A 26,333-nucleotide genomic window follows, 5' to 3' on the forward strand; every position below is an offset into this window, starting at 1 on the left:
TTACATCTCGTCCAATATTGTTAAAACACCGGCAAACTTTTCAAAATTATCCTTCTCAAATTTCAATTGTCTTTGAACAACTTTGCTGCACTCTTGTGCATACAATGTTTTGTTGCCATTTACTTTAAAGGTTTAAAGGGAGTAGATCTTAATGCTGCCATTTTATTCCGCTCAAGACACACAATGTACGTCAATTCATATGGGAAATTTTCTAATTAAAAAAGAATTTCCAAGGGCAAGTTCTCCGAAAAAAAACAACTTACGGAACTAGGTTTCTGTACTTAATATTATGAAATGTCGGGATGAGTGGGCGAAGCGTTGGCCATATTGCCGACTATTAATTCTCACAAAACGGACATAAAGATATATCAGGTAGTCACGCGCCATGTTTGATTTAATAAAAGTGACATTTCAGCACGATGGAAAACAAAATATCATATAATACAATATCATGTATTTACATTTTCCAGTGTCTTTGCCTGTGATAACACTACGTATCGATTTGTACTGTATAACCCATAACTTCAAATGTCGTATAATTGGGCACCTGCGGGGTTTGCTTATTTAAATCTAAATATTAAATCGTACAATGGCTCTAAAGTATATAATATATAAGTAATAGGAAATCATTCTTTGAATATTATGAGGTGATAATTTTGGTCAGGGCGTAATCAAATCCTCATAAAGCCCTTCGGGCTTTATTGGATTTGATCACTCCCCGACCAAAATTATTACCTCATAATACTCAAAGAATGATTCCAAATTCCTTAAATCAAATGATGCATTGTTTTCCCTCGGACTGAAATGACACGCTTTTATGGTTAAGACATAGCATATGACTGGTTCATATATCTCTGTCTTTGTTCGGTGCGAATTGATTTTCGCCATTATGAGCGTCATTGACCGACGTTTGCCTTTTCATTTTGACATTTCATATGTTTAATATGGAAGCGCATGTTGTAAGTTTTTAAAATATTTGGAGTAGTTTCCCTTTGAAACTCTTTAAAATTAGAGTAGTTGTATTTTTTATTATTGACGTCATATTGTTGTGTCTGGAGCTGAACAAAACAAAAAGTCTAGATTTGCTCAAGTCTCTTTATTGGAAAGGGAGAAAACGTTTAAAATTGAATAACAGCAACACGTTGTAAGTAAACATTTGCGAAGCGACGATTTTCAAAAAGTAATTGAAATGCGAGATTGATAATTTTGAGGAGTTAAAATGAGTTCAATTGCATGAGATGTTACACAATTTGTACATGGGTTTGCGTAGATCATGTATTTGTGAATGGAATGTAACTTGATAGTCATCGGAAAAAAAAACAAATTCACTTATAAGGTTTGTTACTGACTTACTACAGAAATAGATTGGATTGATTAATTTCATAGACGGTTCGGCTTCTTCTGACTGATTACAGAAATATATCGGGTTGATCAATTTCATAGACGGCTCTTTTATGAGATTGATCAAGCCGATATATTTCTGTAGTCAGTCAGTAACGAATCTAATATTAAGCAATCACATGATGCAGTATCGTATCATATGATACAATATTACATCTTGATACAAAATCTTATCAACATACGAAATAATTTTTTTCATGATACTATACAATATTCTATAATGTATCTTATGATATCATATGGCACAATATTATAAAATAATGGATTCATATAACCACCTATTGACCGTGCAATGAAGTCTATACTAGTTATAATATTTAATTACTTGCAGTACAGTTTGGCATATGGCTATCAATAATTTTGTTAATGAAATAAAAGCAAGTTATAGTATTGTACATTACGACCTTAATATAATCTTCAACTCTATATAAGACTTGACGCATCAATTTCGAATTCAAGTTATCCCTATTTCAATAATAACTACCAACATATGATATACTTTACTACATCGTCATCAATCCTACACATTGCAATAAAAAAGCTGGAGGCCGATCTCGCTAAACAGCTTACTATTACGTTATCTCCCTCTTGATGTCGCACAAGTGGACAGATGGAAGGCTTTCAATGATAGTTTTTAGCTCATCTGAGCCAGAGGCTCAAGTTAGCTTTTCTGATCACAATTTGTCCGTTGTCTGTCGTTGTCGTCGTCGTCGTTGTCGTCGTCGTTGTCGTCGTCGTTGAACCACTGGGCAGATTTCAACCAAATTTGGCACAAAACACCACCAGGTAAAGGGGATTCAAGTTTGTTCAAATGAAGGGCCACGCCCTCTTTAAAGGGGAGATAATTGAGAATTATTGAAATTTTTTTGGTATTTTTATAAAATCTTCTTCTCAAAAACTATTCGGCCTGAAAAGCTTAAACTTGTGTGGAGGCATCCTCAGGTAGTGTAGATTAAAGTTTGTTCAAATCATGGTCCCTGTGGGTAGGGTGGGGCCACAATAGGGGATCAAGTTATACAGTTCCCGCAACGTTATTTTTTACAAGATAAACGATAGGATAGGATTCACGCACGATAGGATAGCATTAACGCACGATAGAACAGTATACACGCACGAAAGGATAGGATTAACGCACTATAGAACAGTATACACGCACGATATGATAGGATTGATACACGATAGGAAAGGATAAACGATGTTCATGATAAACATATGATCGCTTTAAACGATATTTACGAAAAACTGATAATGGCAGAATTTGAGAGAGAACACGTACAAATAAAGATTTACGTGGCATTTCTTTTTAGTAACAATTGCCGAGTTGTTAATCATCGCTGCATCATTTATAGAATGTATAGCCTGAAATCAAATATCACATGGAAAATAACGGGTTCAACATACAACTCGGGTTTTAATTAAATATTAATTTATATCATAAATATTTTTGTTTCTGTAAAATATGCTGCAACAAAATTATATTGCATAAAAGTTAATGTTTAAGCAGGTATAATACACTCTGCGTACGATTTAATATATTCGATATACAGGTAAATATGTCACCTTGTTCCTAAGAACTTCGTTTTTCATTTTCAATGTTAACAGATATGATTTACCTATAACATTGGTTAATTTTGATCTAAAGAAGTTAAAAATTAGTATCCTGACGGAATGTTGGATAGGATTTTACAATTCTTGTTGAATAAATATTCGTATACGGCTCACCGAATGAGTTGCAACTTAGTAATAAATTTACTTGCTTAAGAAAAGGCACGAAACGATTAACACGATAGGATAAACGGAAGATTTGTTGAAATTAATCGATAAACCTAAAAGGATTAACGCACGATAGGAAAGGATTAATGCACGATAGAACAGTATACACGCACGATAGGATAGAATTAACGCACGATAAAACAGTATACACGCACGATACGATAGGATTGATACACGATACGATAGGATAGGATTGTAAAATATAACGTTGCGGGTACTGTACATAGAAATGTATAGAGAAAATCTTTATAAATCTTCTTCTCAAAAACTATTAGGCCAGAAAAGCTCAAATTAAAATGGAAGCATCCTCAGGTAGTGTAGATTCAAGTTTGTTCAAATAATGGTCCCTGGGGGAAGGGTGGGGCCACAATGGGGGAATCAAATTTTACAAAGGAATATATAGAGAAAATCTTTACAAATCTTCTTCTCAAAAACTATTAGGCCAGAAAAGCTCACATTAGAATGGAAGCATCCTCAGGTAGTGTAGATTCAAGTTTCTTCAAATCAAGGTCCCTGGGGGAAGGGTGGGACCACAATGGGGGAATCAAATTTTACATAGAAATATATAGAGAAAATCTTTAAAAATCTTCTTCTTAAAAACTATTAAGCAAGGAAAGCTCAAAATTGAGTGGAAGCATCCCCAGATAGTGTGGATTCAAATTTGTACAAACCATAGTCCCTGTTGGTAGGGTGGGGCCACAATGGGGGAATCAAGTTTTACATAGGAATATATATGGAAAATCTTTAAAAATCTTCTTCTCAAAAACTGTTAGGCCAGAAAAGCTCAAATTAAAATGGAAGCATCCTCAAGTACTGTAGATTCAAGTTTGTTAAATCATGGTCCCTGGGGGTAGGGTGGGGCCACAATGGGGAAATCAAGTTTTACAAAGGAATATATATGGAAAATCTTTAAAAATCTTCTTCTCAAAAAACTATTAGGCCAGAAAAGCTCAAATTAAAATGGAAGCATCCTCAGGTAGTGTAGATTCAAGTTTGTTTAAATCATAGTCCTTAGGGGGAAGGGTGGGGCCACAATGGGGGAATCAAATTTTACATAGGAATATATAGAGAAAATCTTTAAAAATCTTCTCAAAAACTATTAGGCCAGGAAAGCTCAAATTTGAGTGGAAGCATCCTCAGATAGTTTAGATTCAAGTTTGTACAAATTATGGTCCCCGGGGGTAGGGTGGGGCCACAATGGGGGGATCAAGTTTAACATAACAATATATAGAAAAAATCTTTAAAAATCGTCTTCTCAAAAACTATTAGGCCAGCAAAGCTCAAATTTGAGTGGCAGCATCCTCAGATAGTGTAAATTTAAGTTTGTTCAAAACATGGTCCCCAGGGGTAGGGTAGGGCCACAATTAGGGGAAACATTTTTATACAGGAATATATAGAGAAATTCTTTTAAAATTTTCTTTTAAAAACTATTTGGCCAAGAAAGCTCAAATTGGCGTGTAACCATCCTCAGATAATGTAGATTCAAGTTTGTTCAAATCATGGTCCCTGGGGGTAGGGCGGGGCCACAATGGGGGATACATTTTTATATATAAAGAAAAATCTTTAGAAATCTTCTCTCAAAATTATATGGCCACAAAATCTCAAATTTGAGTGGAAGCATCCCCAGATCGTATAGATTCAAGTTTGTTTAAATAATAGTCCAGGTGTATGGTGAGGCCACCATTGGGGGATGAATTTGTACATATGAATATATAGAGAAAATCTTTACAAATCTTCTTTTTAAAGACTATTTGGCCAGAAAAGCTTAAACTTGTGTAGAGGCATCCTCGGGTAGTGTAAATTCAAGTTTGCAAATCACAGTCCCTAGTGATAGGGCGGGGCCGTGATGCCGGTTTGAATTTTTACATAGGAATATTAAGAGAAAAATTTTAAAAATATTCTGCGAAAGTTTTCGGTCCAAAACTCAGTACTTAGTGTGAAAGCACGGGTTTTGCAAATTTAAGTTTGATGAAATCATGATTCCCTAAAGAAAAGTGGTGCAACGAAATGGGGGGGGGGGGGTATATAGGAATAGAGAAAAATCTTCTTACAGGTACAACAACAAAATGGGTTTGGTATTTCCTCAAAAAGAGGTGGATAAAAATTGGCAGATTTTCATTTTTTTTTAGCAAGATCTACTGTACTTCGTTGTCAAGATATTATGATACTGTGATGCTAATTTGATCAAAATTAAGGCAATTGTTGCTCAGGTGAGCGATGCGGCCCCTGAGAGGCCGTCTTTAGTTTTACTTGCGCATGTTATTGCGCATTCTAGTAGAATACAGTGGATTTATATTTATTATGACATTTTAAAGATAACATGAATAAAATTGAACCCAATAAGCAAAAAACATATAAATGTACTTAGATTTTTAAAGGGGTATGGTCACGATTTTGGTCAAAAATCATTTTTTCGATCTGAATGTTTACAATGCTTTAGTAAGGCATTTTTAATAAGGCAACCAAAATTTGAGTGTCATTTGATGAGTTATAAGCGAGTACAGAGCTTACAATTCTTCACTATGTAACCAAAGCGTTTGTTTACATTTCGAATGTTAAAGTGAAAATTCCAGTTTTAGACCTAAAATAAATGTGTTAATCGTTAGGAACTATCTATTTATGCTTTAAATGAATAATAAGATAGACAAACCAGCTTTAAAAAGATTTTTTTACTGGTATATTGAACCTATGTAAACAAAAACAGGGCACGAGCCTTGTTTACATGACGAAGAATTGTGAGCCCTGTATCTTGCTTAAAACTCAACGACTGGCACCCAAATTTCATTTGATCATTAGAAATGCATTCCTAAAGCATCGTAAATAATGAAAACAGAAAAATAAGATTTGACCAAAATCGTGACCATGCCCCTTTAAAAGAAATCTTCATTTTTTAAACGATTTAAACGAGAGAAGCATTGCCATTGCGCCTTTATGACGTTATGATAAACTGTAGCTTTGCAGGAGTACGTTATAAAAAATAACATAAAACAAAAAGTAAAATGTGTACGCTGTTGTAATTTCTATTACACAGAATGATGCTACATTGTATCCTTTGAGAACATTTTCCATATTTTTTTAATAGATCCATTATACCAATCTTCATTCGTAATGCTCTAAATATATAGCAAAATTTGGTGCATTTTAATAATTTGAGATGGCCCCCACTATAAACTAGACGGTAGAATTGTTTATTTTTTACATAAAAGTTAGAAAAAGATATTACTAATCATATATAACAATTTTGGAAGAAAGGCTATTGTAGTATTTTTTATCTGCTTCGAAAAGCGGAACATGACAGTTTCTGATATATTCCTATAGTAAATGTCCCTATAGTTTGAGATGATCCCTAAAAAGAACCAGATGGTCGACTTTCTTGACACTTTGCAAATAAGCAAACTAAAAAATGTAAAAACACCGGATCGAAACGTCGCAGCTACATCTTTGTATTAAAGATTGCAAGCCCGAGAAAGAAAAATCCCGTCCGACGCAGCGGACGGTCTGTGAATAAGTGCTAGAAGAACGCAAACTAATTAATTAGCTAATTGGGGGTTCTGTTAAGTAAGTTGTACTAATTAGAGAGTTCGTAGTGAAGGTTTGTAGGGAAGATAGGCTCTGTGAAAGGCCGCATAAATATACATAAGAGTGTAAAAACTAATGGGAGTTAAATAACGAAAATAAAATGGATAAAAAACAATTAGAAATAACAAAACCAAGGAACGAGCTAATAAGTTGAATGAATTACATGAATGAAAGATTGTACATGTACCCAAAAGGATGATGATGGTGATATTGCTACGGTTAGTTGATGTTCATTTTGGTGAAGTCACTTAATTTGTTCATGCCATCAGGGCGGAAAGACTTCAGTCTATGCATCCATATTTTTTTGTTAACTCGTACGGCACTTGTTAATCAAAATTCGAGTCTATATCATAAGTGCCGTACGAGTTAACAACGGGGGTTCAAATTTTCATTACTTAACTCGGACGCCAATTTTAATTAGCTAATTAACTTAATCAGGCGTGAAGTTGGCAGTTGATTGATTACTTTAGAGCGATCGGCGACAGTAGCAACACCTTCTTTAAGAATGTGAACAAATGTTTATAATGTAGCTGTTCTTTTTTATAGTTTCTTAAGTAGTTTAGTAGTAGCTTTAGATTTGTTTTCTTTGTTTTGTTCTCATGGAATTTATTTTTTGGTCCTGAAGAAGGGACTGGTTGTCCCAAAAATTTGACAATTTCTATTGTTCGTGTCGTTAGCCATTTTTAATGCTTTATATATTCAGTTTACTGGCTTAGTATCTATATATTAGATCCGACACTTTAAAGATGCCTAGTGTTGTTGATTCTATTCAGTGCTTTATATATATATATATATATATATATATATATATATATATATATATATATATATATATATATATATATATATATATATATATATATATTCGTGCTTGGGAAAAGGAATTTTTAAGGAATGTCCCTCCGATAAGAGAAATACCTTCTGCAGAAAATATTCTCACTTTGTTTCTGATAACTCATAGTTAATAGCCTAGGGCAATAAGGAAAACAAGGAACAAGGGAGGCTGTACGTACTGGGCCCCATTTTATGCTGGAAGGCAACTTTTATTTTAATTCAAATATCAAAACATGAAATTTGAACGGAACGAACTGAACCCCGCCTTTTCAGGGGAAAGGGGGCGCAAAAATTAAAAATGTTGAACCAAAATCTTATCATATTGATCAAATGTGTTATATATATCAAAAAGCTCTGGTTTGAATTTTGTTCATTCTAAAACATGTAGATCCATTTCATTTTATCATATCTAAACTTAAAAACAGAAAACCTTTTATGAAAAATTAGAAACTATAATTGTAATTTATCATAAAGTTTATGTAAAAGATGTATGTAAAACTTTCAATAGTTAATGAAAAAGAAAGATAACTTGCTGATTGAAGCAGTTTTTGTTACAAGCCTAAACAACAAAGTACTCTTCGGGGCCTAGCTGCCTATACGCCAACACGACATGGCGTGCGCATCGTTTGCCCCCCCCCACCCCCCGAAAAAAAAGAAAGGGAAAAATATCAAATATGAATCAACCAAATTGTTAACACAATAACTTATGTCATGTCTATAGATTTGCTTCAAGTGTTAAGTAGGATTCACATTTGTAAAACATGTGCGTATTTATTTTATCTTTCTGTGCTTCTTTTTAAACATGTCACTTGCAAACGCAACCACACAGAGGTCTTTCAGTGTTCTGAGGCTCTGAAAAAAATTACAATCATCAATAAACAATGATAAATGGTCATCGCTCGGACTTTTCAATATCCATTAGGAATATTCGAAATTGATATCGATTATTTAAAGTAAAGGAAGAGTTTGTAATTGCTAAACATTAAAGGGTTTCAGTAACTATTGGATGGTCATAGCATTCATGCACCAGACATTAAAAAATGTTTTATATGAAATTAAAACAATAACTGATGTTAAATTTTTTTTGAAGAGTATGTGAAAGCAAACTACTGCTTTATGATAATCACTCAAACATTATGAGCGCAAATACTCTTTGTTGAATCGATAACAAATATTTTAAATTCAGTTTTTGCCATTTACGAGTAAATCTTTTCTAATGATATAATGCAATCATGCAAAAACAAAATTTCTATTTGTAATCGCTTTGGTAATTAACTGAAACGGAGAAAAAATGTCTCAATTTTATATTAGGTAACAAACCTTTAACCTAAATTGCCCAGTTCTTTATTTATTATCTCAGTATTATTTCTAGTGCTAAAACCACTAAGCTATTTTAGCAACATATTCTAATGTTATATGCGGATTTTGCCTTGAGTTTATGGGTTTTTTTTATTATTGTCATTAACTGTTAAGCTACAAAATGGTATTTCTAATGTATAGTCGTTTCTCACACAATTTTGTTAATTGAAATTGGTATGGTTTCAATAGAAAACAGCACTGGCCAAATCTATAAAATATCAATATATACATCTGTACGTACTGATAAACATTTATTCTTTAAGAGTTACTGATACATGTAATTTTAATTACACATCACTTGAAATGTTGTTTTTAAAACTCAGTATCTTATCCATCTAATAAATGCAGTTTACCCGCATTATTTGCTCATTTTCTTTTTTATATGTAGAATCTCTCTTTAAGGCATTTATATCTAATATCTGTAATCTTGTATGCCCTCTGGGCCAAAAAATTTGAAATAAACTATTATTGTTAGTTAGATCCAGCTGGATATTATACTTCGTGCACATAAGCAGAGCGTAGATTTTTGTCTGCAGAGAACGTTAACACTCATGGCCTTCCGCGGCCTTTAGGTGTCCCGAGACCCCTTGCATTCTTTGGCGTGAATATCAAAAAGTTCTAGCTACGCCCCTACTCTTCAGAACTGAAAAGCAGCGCTTCACTGTGTTTTGTAAGATGATTTGACATTGTATATAACTAAACATTAATTTCATATGCATTCAATATTGTTAATTTTATGATGCGACAATACAGTCTTGGTTTTTAATCACTTTTTCTAATTTTCTTCGTGTCATGATTACAAACATTGTCAATTTTGGAGAAATCTAGCAGCGCTTAATCTCTTTAACTTTGTTTTATTTGAATCTATTGGTATTGACTTTGATGAAAACGAATTTAAAAAAAAGACATGTTAAAATTAATACCGGAGGGATATTACACCTTAAAAATAATTTTATTTTAGTTTTGCTTTCTTCTACGAACATGAAATACATATACATCGATATTCTAAACATTTGTTGTAATGTTGTATTTGAGATCAGGGAAAGACTTTTTTAAAGCAAATATGTGAACACACAAAAATACAGTTATATATTGAAGAGTACCTGACTATATTAAATCTTAAATAGATAATAAACACTGATCGAATGTACTAAGTGATTATTTCTAAAAGCGTTGATAAGGGGTTTAGGGCTCATTTTAAAGGTTTATATTCCCCATGATTTTGATCACACGAACTAAGAAACACAGTAGAGAAAGTTTCTTAATATTTATAACAAGCCCTGAGGGAATATGAATTATAATTTTTGTTACTTTCTGTAAACTGCAGTAAAAATTACAACATTGTAAAGACTATTTCACAGATAATTAAAAACTATACTGAAAAACTTTATTCTATTATGGTCATTATTCTACAGGGGTCACTTTTCTTGATGTAGAGTGTGCTCATTTTTATAAAAATGACACTTATTCTTCAGACAAAAGGGTCATTTTTCTACGTAGAATAATAACTTGGGGTAGGGTTCATTATTCTACGTCAAAAAATGACTCCCGGTTATTATTCTACGGCGGTCATTATTCTACACTGCACCGGCAGATATTGCTGATTTTTAAACTGATATACGTTTTGGAAAATAGTTTGATTGTTTTATCTTTAAAAAGCTAATGCTGTTCACATATGTGCAAAAACTGCAAAAAAAATATGCCGGTTTTATATTTTACTTATTTATTGCTATATATTTTAACCCCTTGCTCTTTATAGAATATTGAGTCTTACATCAGAAAGTAATGGTACTTCCATAGCTAAATATTAAATATTACCGGTCTTAATTATTTAAAGTTTTTTTTACATGTAAGTCAAAGTAGTTTGCCATTGTTGCCCAGGTATGCGATGTGGCCCATGGGCTTCTTGTTAATATTCTGTATTTAAAAATTCCCATCGGTAAATTTTCTTTACGACAATACGTACATGTATGTGTGGTGATACTGCTGAGTCATGTGATATATTCTGCAGACGCGCTTTCGTGTCGATATCGTAAAGTCTTAGAAAAAATGTCATGTAGTGTACTTTCGGCCATTGAAAATGACGAAAATTGTTGTCTTATATAATATCATACTGTGTCATACTATACGATATTACTGTATTTTTTGTGTTTATATATTTAATCTTAATCATACTAAACAATATGTCATTTACATTTTATATGATACATTATTGTATTATATGATAGTATACGATATTATGTCATACCACTCAACAATAGACAATGCTTCTATAAAGATCATTAACTTTGATTTTGATAATCATTAGAAGGCACCATAAAGATAAGCCCTTCTCCTTGCCAGCTCTAACTCCCTATGTTTTTTAAGTTTTAATGAAATCATTTAATATTTACCTATATAATAAGAAATCCAAATTTATATTTTTATAGGACAGAATCACGAGACACAATCACAGCAAAGGCATACTAGTGGCACACAAACTACAAGCTGTGATGAACAGGGTGTGTATATGTTGATTGATATTATACAATTATTGACTTCATTGTAGGTCGATATGTAGTTACATGGATCCATGTCAAATGATATCGACCGAAGACACAGAAAGCTCGAAAGCTCAGTCGATATCACTTAATTTGCTGACGTCGATATTACTTGACATGGGTCCACATATTGACCGTGCAATGAAGTCTATTGATTGCCATAGTTGCCTTATGTGGCTATTTTATGTGAAGATGGTACTTTATCATGTCATGTTGTGGTTATTTCATGTGAAGATGTGCTTTATTATATGAAGATGGTGCTTTTTTATGGGAAGGTGCTTTGTTATTTAAAGATGGTACTATATTATGGGAAGATGGTGCTTTTTTATTTGAAGATGGTTCTTTATTATATGAAAATGGTGCTTTGTTATTTGATTGTGTTTAATTATATGAAGATGATGCTTGTTTATGTGATGCTGCTTTTTTTATGATGGTGCTTTTTAATCTTAAGGTGGTCACTCGGAACTCCTCTAATTTTTGAATAATGAGTCTACCATTTATTATCTCGAAATTTTGAAACCAGAACAAAAATTGATACAATCAAAATCCATTTATAATTAATACACAATTGCTAGTTTCTCTTTTTTAGCATAATAAGAATTTAAGCTACGAAATGAACTGTACGACGTGATCTCAACTGAATTGACAAATACGATTATTAGAATAATACAATATTTGTCAGTATTTCTTGGCATTTTACTTTTGCATTTACCGCCCACAAAAGAGAGCCTTCTTTGAGCTATATCATATTATAGTAGACCTTTCCCTGTAACTTTCCCTTACTTTCTCTTCAAATCAAGTCCTATCACCTAAGGCATCAATCTGTTTAAAATCAGATCCTCGATCCGCTCCTTTACTTTTTTCTTTATAATGTTTTGAAACAACTCAGAATGTGAACTCTTCCTCCAGCTCGCCACTTGATTATAAGTTAGATAGGAACGGTCATCAATAACGAAGACTGGCTAAGCGGAGAAAATAACAAAATTAAGAGCGGATCAAAGATCTGATTTTAATCAGATTGCTAGCGCATTTACTCCTAATCTAATAACCTGTTCTTCGCTTAAATACAAGTAATATAGAATTACAATTTTCTGCTTTTCAAAGTTCAGGTTAACGTTACTATGCTTTATTTCTTGTAATATTCGGTCATTTTATAGTTGTCATTTTATAGATGTAAGTTCGGTTGAGGTAAAGTTGTACACAGCTAGATCATTTCGATAACTAGTTGTGCGAAAAAAAGGGGAACAAGCAATGGTGTGTAAAATGCATTTTGTTTACAGCAATTTTTGTTTTACTTTCAAAATTAGGAGATAATGGTAGACTCAGTATTCAAAAATAAGAGGAGTTCAGAGTGACAACCTTCAGATTAAAAAGCACAATCACAAAAAGCACCATTTTCATAAAAAAGCACCATCGTCATATAAAAAAGCACCATCTTCATATAAAAATGCACCTTCTTCACATAATTAAGCACAATCTTCACATAAAAAAGCACCATCTGAGAAAAAAGCACAATCTTCACTTGATGTAAAAAAGCATCATCTTCATATAAAAAGCAACATCTTCATATAATAAAACACAATCTTCATATAATAAAGCACCATCTTCATATAATAAAGCATCATCTTCACATAAAAAAGCACCATTTTCATAAAATGAAGCACCATCTTCATATAATGTAGCCTAATCTTCATATAATAAAGCACCTTCTTCATATAATAAAGCACCATCTTCAAATAATAAAGCATCATCTTCATATATAAAACACAATCTTCATATAATAAAGCAATATCTTCATATGAAAAAAGGACTATCTTCATATAATAAAGCACCATCTTCTCATAATAAAGCACTATTTTCACATAAAAAAGCATCATTTAATTAAAAAAAGCACCATCTTCATATAATAAAACACAATCTTCATATAATATAGCACCATCTTTATATAATTAAGCAGCATCTTCATATAATATAGCACCGTCTTTATATAATAAAGCACCATCCTCATATATTATAGCACCATCTTCATATAATAAAGCACCATCCTCATATAATATAGCACCATCTTTATATAATAAAGCACCATCCTCATATATTATAGCACCATCTTTATTTAATAAAGCACCATCCTCATATAATATAGCACCATCTTTATTTAAAAAAGCACCATCTTCACATGAAATAATAACACCATAATATAATGAAGCACCATTTTCACATGAAATGGCCACATAAGGCAGCTATGGCGTTGCATAGAAGTCCGTAATAGTTATATAATTGCTCGTAGCGGAATTATGGCTGTCAAGAATTCCGTTTAGACAGAAAAGTCAGGGAATTGTTACAGTACATTATGACGTCAAAATCATCTTCTATCATCTGCCTCTTGACGAAGCATTACATTAACGTAGAGTATGATGTCAATATCAGTTTTTAAACAATGAAAATTTGTGATTATAGATTAAGGGAATGATATAGAATAAACTTTCGCAAAATATTGTTTTTATAATTCTCTATTTAAAATTCCCATCGGTACAATATCTTACCAATCCTTATTTTTATTAACACTGCCGAGTCGTGCGATATCACGTTCCGCTGACACGCGAAATATTGGAAATGGACGAATGTCACGTAATGTACTTTCAGCCGATGAAAATGACGTTTTATATAATATTATACTGTATCATACGATATGATATTAATTGTTTTTGTTGTGTGTTTTCTTATATTTCATCATACCAAACAATACGGCATTTAAATTTTATATGATACAATGCTTCTATGAAGATCATTAAGTTTTATCTTCATATAAGAAGAAATCATAAAGATAAGGCCTTCTCTCGGCGAGCTCTAATTCCCTATGTTTTTAAAAGGTTCTGTTCGATCATCTAAAATTTACCTATATATCAAGAAATTCACGTCAATATTTTTATAGGACAAAATCGTGAGACACAATTACAGCAAAGGCATACGAGTGGCACACAAACTACAAGTTGTGATGAACAAGGTGCGTATATGTTGATTGATATTACACAATTAAGGACTTCATTGTAGGTCAATATGTGGTTATATGTACTAATGTCAAGTGATATAGACCGAAGACACAGAAAGCTCGAAAGCTCGGTCGATATCACTTTATGTGTGTGACGTCGATATCACTTGACATGGGTCCATATAAACACATGTTGACCGTGCAATGAAGTCCATGATAGATATATTATATAATCACTCGCAGCTGTCAAGAACTGCGTTTAGACAGAAAAGGCAGGGGATTGTTACAGTACATTATGACGTCAAAATAATCTGCTATCCCTTAAATACTCAACGCATCATTTAAATTCCCCAATTCAAGCTTTTCCTATTCTAATAATTACTGCTAACATAATTATGACATTATTTACAACGCCGTCATTTTTTAAAAAGCCTACATTAATAAATATAAGAAGCGAGAGGTCGATCTTTCTGCACAGATTACTATGACATCATCTGCCTCTTGATGACGCACTACATTAACGGAGAATATGATCGATGTCAATATCATTTGTTAAACAATGAACATTATAAATCAAAGGAATGATATAGAAGAAATTTTTGCAAAATATTGTTTTTATTATTCTGTAATTTGAATCCCCGTTGGTACATTATCTTTACGATACCTATTTTTGTTGATACTGACAAGTCGTGCGATATCATGTTCCGCTGACACGCGAAATATTTGAAATGGACGAATGTCACGGGCTGTACTTTCAGCCAATAAAATTAAGAAAATTATTGTCTTATATAATGTTATACTGTATCATACGATATGATATTATTACATATTGACAAACATAATTTTTTACAAATATTACTCTCCAGGTTTTTCTTAAATATGATCAAATTAACCCATGGGTTAACCTTCTGAATGTTTCTTTTCAGATGGCATTTACAAACTGACTTTAGTCGATTATACTCTCGAAGATGCTGAGTTGTTTATTCTTTTAAAACGACAATGTCTTCATCAAGCTTTTCGTGAATTCCTATATCTTGTTAATACCAGAGTGGAGGAGGTAGACAAATTATATATATTCAAGCAGTATGACGAAAATGGATGTATTCTATTGCATTACGCAGCCCAAGGTGGATCTACTGTGATACTGGATTGTATAATTGATAAAGCACCACCTGATATTCTTCAATATACTTGCATACGTGGCCAAAATGCATTGCATTTTGCAATGAAGAACAATAAAACAGATATGTTTATGCATCTTATCAACAAATATAAAGATAAATTACCAACCAGTGGAGCGTTTGCACCCGTTCATTGGGTTGCATGGCAAGGGGACGTATGGCTGCTGAAAATTTTAGAGCAACAGAAATTCGATATTTTTAAAAAAACTAAAAATGGATTAAATATTTTGGATATTGCTTGCATGACAAAACTATCAAAAGAATCAGATAAATTTTGTGAAGATGTGCTGACCGAGTACAATGTCCCAAACAAGATAGACCCAATGAAAACTGATTTATCAGGTTGGAATATAGCACATTATGCTTCAATGTCTGGTAGAGATTTATTACTAAAATTTATGGAGGAAAAGCAAACACTGCGTTCCCTAATCACGCAAGAGACAAAATGGAAAAAAACCTGTTTGCACATTGCTTGCGAGTATGCAAACGTTAGCACTGTAAAATTTCTTGTAACAAAATTTCCAACACAGCTAAATTGTAAAGACCACCTAAGCTGGAATGCATTACACTATGCCGCTAAAGGTGGAAGCTTGGAAATTTTAGAATATCTCATAGAAAATGAATTAGAAATTGGCTGCTTAACAAAAGATCAAAAGACAATATTACATGTTGCATGCATTCACAAGAATCTTGATATCAGCAGATATGCCGTCGAACATCTTTCTCCGGAACTTTTGAATACTGCTACCAATACCAGTGGTTTGCTAGCATGCCACTATCTAGCAGTTGAGACAAAGAAGGATGGAAAGGAAGCAGACATTTTAGAAGTTCTTTGTAACAGTGATATGAACCTCAAAGCAACATGTCGTAGTGGTCTCACCCTATTAGAATGGGCAATTGATCATTTAAACATAGATTTAATTGAAGCAGTAGTCAGTGTTAAGTTCAGAGAGAAATGTGGTGTAGATACCGAAAGTCTTCAAAAGGCAATAACCAGAAAACCGGACCAAACTATCATATGGCTTTTGCAGACAGCCTTAAATGAAATGAATAAAAAAAGTAAATAGCAGTGATTGTCTTTACTGCCTGAAAGTATGTTTTAAACATTAGGTTATTTTACACTTTCTTTAATTGTATTTGACTGTGTTTGTATTTATACTGTAATCTTAATTAATCAGATTGTGAAAAATGTATTTTTTTATTGCAATTAGATTTGTTTGCATTAATACTGTGAGTCTGAACGATTTCTGAAAGATGTTAATGGAATGAAAAAGATATTTACAGAACTATAATAATGAATATGTAGTTATTGTACCAAATTGTCAGGACACTTGCAAGATATATACTTTACATTCTACTTCAAAGCAGATTTGCAAGAAACATAATCCAGGAAGCACGCAAGAATAGTAAGAACTCAAAAAGGCTTATTTATTATAAGCAGATTGTATTGAAGTCAGCACAGAATTTTGAAAAGTTTGAGCGAAGTATTTGCACAGGTTCATTGTTGATCGTTTTGTTAGAAAACGTTCATAGTATATGAATATAAAAGTTTTTATTTATGTCTAATTATATTTTGAAAGTGTATATTTATTTGAGCAGACAAACCACATGTTTGGTAGAATTTTATCTTTTTGATCATTTGAAAAAAATTATGTCTTGTCATAAACATAAGTTTCGGAAGTTTATTCTTATCAACTGCAACACATAAACTGTCTCAAACTGTGTAATACTCGATTATTTTAGTCAACTTGAAGATTATGTGATGTTATATGTATAGCAAATAGCCAAATATTAATTTAGGACAGACCGAGTTACCGTTTGATATTCAAAATTACAAATCAGAGCATGACCACAAGTTGCGGTACAAGTTAATCAATTTTCAATCGGAAGTCTTCCTTTTAGCCCAATTCAAGCTGCAAAATGGCGATATACTGAATGCAATATCCTATTTTCATAAAATAAATGGTCAATAAGATACAAACAACCTTTCCATAGCGTTCAGATCAGTAAAAGGCTTGCACAGATCGGCTAGGTAACAAAAGACGCAGTAATCTGTATATCACATGAACTTGTTCCCAAGATTTTTCATTCTTTAAATTACATAAATATGTAACTCGGAATATGATTAGGCCTTGTTTTCAGCAACATTCACTCTCATATATTTTGGCTTGTTAATAGTTAAGAAATATTTGTCTTGTTATGTACAAATATCAAGATGAAAACCAAACTAATCGATCAAATTACAATGCTATAGTCAAACTCAAATGGGTGTTTCCTCTTTTATTTGATAAATGGGAGCACTAAGGGTTGTTTTGATGCAAATTAAAATCAATGAAAACAATAAATATAAATATTATGATACATGTACGTACAGATGTACATAACACCATTGTTTTCATTTACAATTACCAGGGCAAAACATCCTAGAAACCAGTAATTTTTACCTCGTATAGACAATTCATCCTCTTTTGCTTTGAAATCCCCATTCTCTCCAACCCCCAACCTGGAGTTACATGAGTATGATTTGTATCGGTTAACTACAAATACTTGTAGAAGTGTTTGAAACTCTCGGAGAGTTTCGTTTCTGATTAAGGTAACAGTGACTCACCGTTATTCAAAATGCATCACGAAATTTTTAGAAACTTATTTTGACATATAAACATTAATGGGTAATGCGCAATGGACGGGAATAAAATGAATAACATGGTCATTGGTTGATCAAATACCAACTTGTTTTAGTAACACAGTCATTAATAATTTTATTTTTATTCAAGTATGTTTTTATTAGGCATTCACATAGCTATTTTCACACTAAATGTTGTTGATATTTTATTTTTAGAAAATGACACTTAGTCAAAATAAGATACATGTATCTTATCTTGTATACGTCTGAGATTAATAGAATCATTCATTATTACGAGTGTGGGATAGTGAAATTCCACCGGGGACAGGATTCACGGTCTAGGACGAGGCTGCGCCGAGTCCCAGACCGTGAATCTTTGCTCTGAGATGGAACCTTACTATCCCACACGAGTATATAATGTATGATTATTTTTATCGCAAGATTTTTTTCATTGAAAAAACATGTCTGACAACTTTCTGTTATGACGTTCAAAAGAGAACTTTCGGTTTATCCCTCCGCTTGCTTCAAATAGTGCAAGTCAAAATGAGAGTACACGACAGTTTTATCAACAAGAATATGAAAAATTGTAATTAACTAAGCAAAACAATTACTTAATGAATAATCTCAATCAATCGTTTTGCATTTCCCCACATGGACAACGTTTGTTAACGTTTTAAAGAGGCGTAGTAATACACAGTGTAAGACAGAAAAATCTCACACTGCTGTCTCACACTGGACAAACTTATCTCACGCCGGTGATAATGCGAGAAACCTTTGGTTTACATATTAAGATATGTCTAACAATAGTCATAAGATATGCTTAATACATATCTACGGACACGTCTAACTATCGATATTACGATAGATTCATAACATGACCTGATAATTATGAAATAATACTGAAGAAAACCCCAGCAGACTAGAAACAGGTAATTAAAACTTCAAATCAATTAATATCATACTCTATGTAAAAATAAAATACAGTAACTAATTGAGTAAAGCAATCCAGTGACCCAAAACTCAAAAAGACCCCTAGTGAACGCCTACCACCAGACTAAGCAATGCCATATACAATTTTTTTAAGAATATCATTTGAATTTAGGTGGCTATATAATGCACGACTGTTCGTAGAAAAGCCACTTATTGAAATATTTGTCTCGTTTTAAGAAAAGAACGAAGACGCTAAACCAAAATATTTACACCTACCGAGTATGATTCCCTCTTTTTCTTACAGAAACATGTAGTTGTAATTCATAGCTATATAGAAATAACTTTGGAAACTTACAGGACTGAAATCAGCATGTCCCGTTTATTGATTGGTAGAAACCTACAGCGACCTAAGAAAAATCACGGACTGCACAAAAATCATGATGATTTAAAACTTAGATCCCCATCGGGGACGAAATGCTGTTTCTTTTCACAATTAATTTATTAATTTATAAAAAGAAAAATGTTAATATTAACAATAAAATTCTTTCTTTGGTTATTCGTGGGGGTTATGAAGATAGCGATCAAATGTTGCAGAAAAAATTTCAAAACCCACTACCACGAGTTGATATGTATTTTTTTATTCAAGGCACCATCTTAATAGCCCGCATTAATCACCAAAGAAAGAATTTTATTGTTCAAATAAATTCAATGTAAACGTGTACTATAATACCTGTAAAGATAATTTTTACCGGATTTATACTGTTAAAAGTAAAAAAATCACTCAAATATGTAACTTTTTATTGCATACTACATGTACATGTAAGTATTTTTTTTTTTAGACTTCTATCAGAACCATGCGTAATGCAGCTTTTAGAGTATGGAATTTTGTCTTTTTCTTTAATCATTCACCCAGAAAAGAGATTTACAAATTTCACATGAAGACTTTTTCAAACCAACCCTTGTCAATGTTATTAAAAAACCGGGTTTTAAATCTGGATAACATTTTACAAAACAAATTAGCTTGTTTGGTTAAATAATATTCAATCAATTTGTCTACAATTAGAATAATCCCTTCAACATTAATGTTTATGAAAACATATTTGTATAGTATAGTATAGTTCATTTGCTCAAAACCACACGGTTTATAGGCATTGTACAAATACATGTACATACATAATCAAGGTGAACAATTATTTTGCAGTACACAGACACATCTGCCATTATGAGATATTACCACAAATGTACAATGTAATAATTACATAAAAATAAAAAAAAATAGAAAAGAAAAATGTACATATATGTATTTTATAATACTTAGATTATCACATTAGGACGATAATATACATAATAATTAAACCAAATTATTTCTATACTCTGTGGCTTTCTTAAGAAAAATACATAGTTTGTCAGCAACTGAACAAGCCTAAAGCAAGAAGGCTTTGACCAGTAATGATTTTTGATATTAATACACCGTAAATGACTGAACTTTGGACATTCTAGAATGAAGTGATATTCATCTTCAATCTTATTAAGAGTACAAAATCTACAAATGCGACACGAGCGTACAGTTTGATTATACCGACCGTGTTCTATTGCTAGTCTATGTGCAGACAATCTATATTTTGTCAAATAGTGAACAATATTTTCTGATATACATTTTTAAGATAATACCAAAAGGGTCGAACAAATATGTGTGTACGTAACATTTAGAGGAACATGCAAAGAACAAGTCTCTTTCCTGGATAAATACATCACATAGTCTTTGCTTAATATCTAAAAACATGTTTTTTTTTATTTGGAACATTTTGTGCATACCACATATTGCTAAAACCAGCAGTGCACAATAACTTTTTACCATAGAAATCCAAGAGTTTTCACATTGGGTGGAATACATATCTTCATATATGTTTTTTAATATACAATCTTGCGTATTCAAAATGTTCATTCAATATTTCAATATTTTTAACTTTCTTAAAAATAATTAAGGGCAAACGACCCAGTTCCGTATATATCATAAAATTTGGCGTAGAACTGAACACTCTTAGTATTAATTTACAAAATCGAGTATGGACACATAAACGTCCTTTCCTGTATGAAAACCCCACACCTTGGCACCATAATTAAGAACACTGGCGACATATGTATCAAACACTTTTAATTTTGATTCAATATTCAAAAAAATTTCCTTACATGTTTTAAGAATACCAAACATACATTTGCTACTTTGTTGAGCCAGTATCTTCTGTGATAAATTAGATTTACTATTAAAACTCCAAGTCATGCCTATATAATTAAAACTATTTACAAGCGCGACCGGTTGCTTATTATAAAACCATCGGCAACTTATAGGTAGTTTTGATCCTTTTCGGAACACAACAACTTTTGTTTAAGTCACATTTACATCAATATTCCAACTTTTACAGTAAACATGCAAATTATTTAAGATATTTTGAAGACCCTCCTTAGACTCAGACAGTAAAACAGAGTCGTCTGCGTACATCAAACGAAACAATGAGATGTCCTTAAGTTGAGTAGGTTAACATATATTTTAAGGAGATCAGATTCAAAGTCGTTAATGTATAAGGAAAATAAGAATGGATATAGTGTCTCACCCTTCATCACTCCCCTTGTGGAAGAAAAGAACTCAGAGAGATCTGATTTGAACTTCACACATGATTTAACATCACTATAGAGTTAACGAATAACACTAAGAACTTTTCCCGTGACCCCGCTTCTAGTAATTTATAAAAGATGTTCTTTCTATCGACACTGTCAAACGCTTTTTTTATAATCTATAAAGCAACAATATAACTTTTTACCCTTATTAATGTGATGTGAAATCATTCCATGGCATCTACAGTATACCAAACCCTGGTTTAAATCCAAACTGCGTCAGATATAACATTATTAGCAGAAGCTCAATCTAACAGCATATTATTTAAGACGGATGTAAAAATCTTAGCCAGGTTACTCACTAAGGTAATTCCTCTAAAGTTATTAGTATCATTAGTATCCCCCTTTTTGTGCAATGGTACAATAGTTTCCCATGACCAAACTCTAGGAAAAGCAGAAGAGTTTAGGATACAATTGAATAGGCGTACTAACAATGGCTGGAAAATATCCTTAATTTTTTTTTTTTTTTTTTTTTACAAAATACTCATTTAATAAATTATCAAGACGCATGGTTTTGCTACATTTTAAACCATTCAAAATTCGTGCAACTTCGTCATCAGAAATATAACTATCTAATTCGAGAAACACCGACTCTTCTGTCACCAAACTATTACTAGTGAGATTAAGTTCGCTCGTATTATTATCGTTACACACATCTTTAAAATACTAGAAGAACTCGTCGGAAGTTAGCTGGCTCCAAGTACACTTCTTACGATTAAATATTATTTGAAACTTCCTGAGGTTATTGTTAGGTAGATAGTCAAGTCTGACGCCCTCATGTTTCGTGTACCGTCTCCTGGTTTTTACTACACATACTTTATATTCTTTTCTTGCTTTGATTAAAAGTTCCCTTTTGTACGTATACCTATCTTTATTATATGTTCGTAGGACATTATTTATGTAAATTTCTACAAATTTTATCAAACCATACTTTGCTTTTAACTCTAAAGGGGTTGTTTCTGCTGTTTTTAATTGATTCACCTGCGTTAATCCGCTAATTGTTATTTAATTGTATTAACTTCAATAGTGCCACACACACACATTTGTTTACTGTAACCATTGTCCTTCAATCCTGCTTTTTAATAAGTATGTTTCCTTAAGCTACACTTGATTACTATGATGTCCTATATCTTTGTCACAGTTAAGACCTTTTTTTTTAAACATTAATTTACATTCTATCACATCACAGTCAGGAGGAAGTTCACGATAATTAAGAAGAGTAAATAATTATTATTTACCAACAAGCTAAAACTATAGAAAATGTTATCAACATGTAAAATAAACATTTTACATGGTGATATAAGTCCAAAATAACAGTAAAAAATCTTAGCAGATTTGTCTATCTTTTTATTCATTTTAAGCATAAATAAAATTATAATAGTTTTTAACGTTAAACACATAATTTCATTTTTGATCTGACACTGGAATTTTCACTTCAACATTCAATATGTAGACAAACGTTTTTACCCAAAATCGTGACTATGCCCTTTTAGTGTTAGGAGAGATATTTACAAATGAAAACAAAAAAAATTGTAAGCAGTGGTGTTCAATGATAATGATCTCTCTCTTGTCGAAATATTAAGTAAATATTTAACTATAAGAATCAGTTATTATAGCAAAGGTCCATCGATTGTAGAAGAAGTGATCCTGTGATACATATACTAGTACAGGGTATATAAGCAGCAGTTTCAAGAGAAGGTAAAACTACTTTATTATAAACGTATTAAAACGAATAATATCAGCAGTTACTGAGCAAAGAGATCACCAAAATTAAAAGAAAAAATGGCAAACGAATAATGCAGGTAATAATAGAAGAAGAATAATTATTATTAGTGTCTTTACCGTAAAAGATATACATTTAATTCAAAGCTAAGTATATCGATGTAAGCGACTCATATAAATGCACTATATACATGTATGACTGTGACTCTCTCATGAAGCCAAAAATAAAGTAATATCGTGTTAATGTATTCTATTGTAAATAAAATGTAATGCAGAATAGGACTACAGGAAAGCCGCTTTTAAATGTATAACTATAGAACACACGTCGTGTCCCCATCACTTATTTAGACAATGTATTGATTTCGATCAGTGCAGACAAGCAATTTAAATTCTTGATCTATACTTTTTGGACATGGCTGTGTTTAGATTTCGGTGCAATGCATCGGTGGTCACATATCGAAACATTTACGATTGCTGCAATCAGACACTCTACCCGCGAACAATGGAAACGTGAAAAAATGTGGGTTATTTCAAGTCAGAGTTATTTCGAAACAGTGAATTTTAGGAGCTAAATTGTTTTACCAATAAGACTGAAAATGGGTTACCACATTTGACGGATTATAAGTACTTCGTTAATTATTTGTAAGTATTAATGGATTTGTATTTACCATAGTATGCACCCGATCGCAAAAGGAATGACAATGGAAACACACATGGCTGCGGTTGTTAAACGTTCAGGTTTATCGTAGGCCCTAGCTTAGAACTTTAGGGGTTAAAATAAATATGCGTGTAACAATGTAGGGAAATACATTTATATGTGACTATTTTTAGCAGAAATTATGACTTGAATACAATTAAAGCCAGTCTTAACACTTGTAATACTTAAGACATACAGAAAATTGATACGTCAAAGCTGTAATTCATTTTATAAAGAGGTTTATTTTCATGTGTATAGGGATATTATATTTTTCTAACATTCTTTTCGTTTGGATTCTCTCGCTTGCTCTAAATATACAACATGCTAATAAAATGAAGATATAGTAAATATTACCTTCTTGTAAGTTAGGCAAAATTTATGTATGACAAATTATTTTCACCTTTGTTATTTCAGGTTACTCTCTACTGGGCAATGAAGCAGCATATATATCCAGAGGAACTACATCCTACAGCATGTAAGAATAGCGTCTGTTGTCATACCAACGACATTTTCTCGGTTTGCCTGACCATGTTCTCTATGATGAATATCGCGTGACAACCCTTAGGGATCTCTAGCATATATAAAAAAAATATTATCGACATACGACCGATAGCAAGGCCGAATTGAAGATTTTTTTTTTAGGGAGAATCAGAAAATTCCATACTTATGCTCAGTCGTATTGTAAATTGCACTTTTTAGCTACGATAACGTATGCATTTATTGCTGTATGCATGAATACCGTTTTATGTTGACACTGAAGATTATTTTTTGTATCTTCGTATTTAATTGGCAAAATTGTATACTTGTTTGAGCATTTTAAAACAATACAAACTATATCGAGTAGCCTTCGTAGGCTATCGCACTGCCTTTATACCGCCTTCGTTGTTCCTATGACAATTGAAGAACATCTAAGATCTTGCAACACTGCGAATGTCTCAGGTCTTAAAAATTATCTAAAGCGTCCGGCCAGTAACTGTGTAACTCCAATCAGTGCAGTGTTCCTTAAATAAATACATGTACAGTGTACATGTGTACAAAACGCAATGCAATAAATTATTAAATATAATAAGTTGATATTCAAATGTAGGATATAGTACAATAAAGAAATAAGCACATTAATAACAAAAGTTATGTACGGTGATATACATGTACAACTCATGGAAAAATGAAATGTTCCAAATTGAGTATGTTGCTGATGGTTTCCAGTTTGCTGGGGTTTTATAAAATTTATTAGTATTTCGTAAAAGCCCTCTGAGTTCTTTTACGTTTACATTTACCTATTTTGTTTTATTGAAGGGAACCCTGGATGATTGCAATGATAGTTGTGAGCTGTCTATCAATAATCGCTGTACCTGTGGTAATCATGATATGTATAAAGTGTGGCTGCTGCAAAGTCAAGCAAAGGATACTTCATACACGAAGTACGTGATATATCGGCATTCATTACAACTGTAAAGTTATTTCTTGCTACATTAAACACAGTCAAAGGCCTTCATATATTACTATAGAAACATTTTCATTGCAAGATGAGACTTTTATCTTAATTGTTTTAGTTATTCAAAATGGTGGACAACAGATGTATCCTCCCCCTCCTCTTTATGGCTACAGTAACCCGGCTGATAACTCAGGAAATCCCGGGAACCAGTTTAATTATACAGGGACGCAGGGGTTTTCTCAACCCATGAAAAATAATTATAGTTCTCCAATGGGAACATATAACACAGACGGAAAGTATTAATAATCATAATAATGTGAAGTCTATATTTAATAAATAATAATAATTGTTTTTTTTTTTGTTTTTTTTTTTCTTTTCTTGAGCAGTGATGTAACAGTGATGTCATAGTGAAGTTTATTTTTTCACATGTTGCCTTTCTATTTGTTTAGCCACCTACTTTTGGAAGTTTTGTTATTTTTCATTACATGTAATATAGATATTTATTTATGTATTTTTAAAAGTGTTGTTATAATGGCAAAACAATAAGTTCTTATGCAATAAATTTGTAATTTTGTGTGTCAAAAATTCAAGTACAAC

At 32.2% G+C, this 26,333-nt stretch overlaps 1 protein-coding gene and 1 long non-coding RNA gene across 5 annotated transcripts in view; both read left to right on the forward strand.

Moving 5' to 3' along the window:
- The window catches only part of LOC105325699 (ankyrin-3), a 130,782-nt gene extending 112,540 nt beyond the window's left edge, over positions 1 to 18,242 (forward strand). For 2 of the 4 annotated variants that reach the window (XM_066081677.1, XM_066081676.1), the window contains exons 8-10: positions 11,376 to 11,447; positions 14,419 to 14,490; positions 15,402 to 18,240. In XM_066081677.1, coding sequence (XP_065937749.1) covers positions 11,376 to 11,447; positions 14,419 to 14,490; positions 15,402 to 16,723 — 1,466 coding nt within the window. In that variant the 3' untranslated portion in view covers positions 16,724 to 18,240. Of the gene's footprint in view, positions 1 to 11,375; positions 11,448 to 14,418; positions 14,491 to 15,401 lie in introns of all 4 variants that reach the window. The other 2 variants (XM_066081675.1, XM_066081678.1) reach the window with 2 other exon arrangements.
- Positions 18,243 to 23,987: 5,745 nt separating this feature from the next.
- Positions 23,988 to 26,089, forward strand: LOC117683035 (uncharacterized). Its single transcript, XR_010713686.1, has 4 exons — positions 23,988 to 24,246; positions 24,716 to 24,776; positions 25,598 to 25,722; positions 25,855 to 26,089. It is a non-coding gene; the product is annotated as an uncharacterized lncRNA (long non-coding RNA).
- Positions 26,090 to 26,333: the final 244 nt, after the last annotated feature.

Source organism: Magallana gigas, chromosome 4, assembly GCF_963853765.1.
Source record: "Magallana gigas chromosome 4, xbMagGiga1.1, whole genome shotgun sequence".
NCBI lineage: Eukaryota > Metazoa > Mollusca > Bivalvia > Ostreida > Ostreidae > Magallana > Magallana gigas.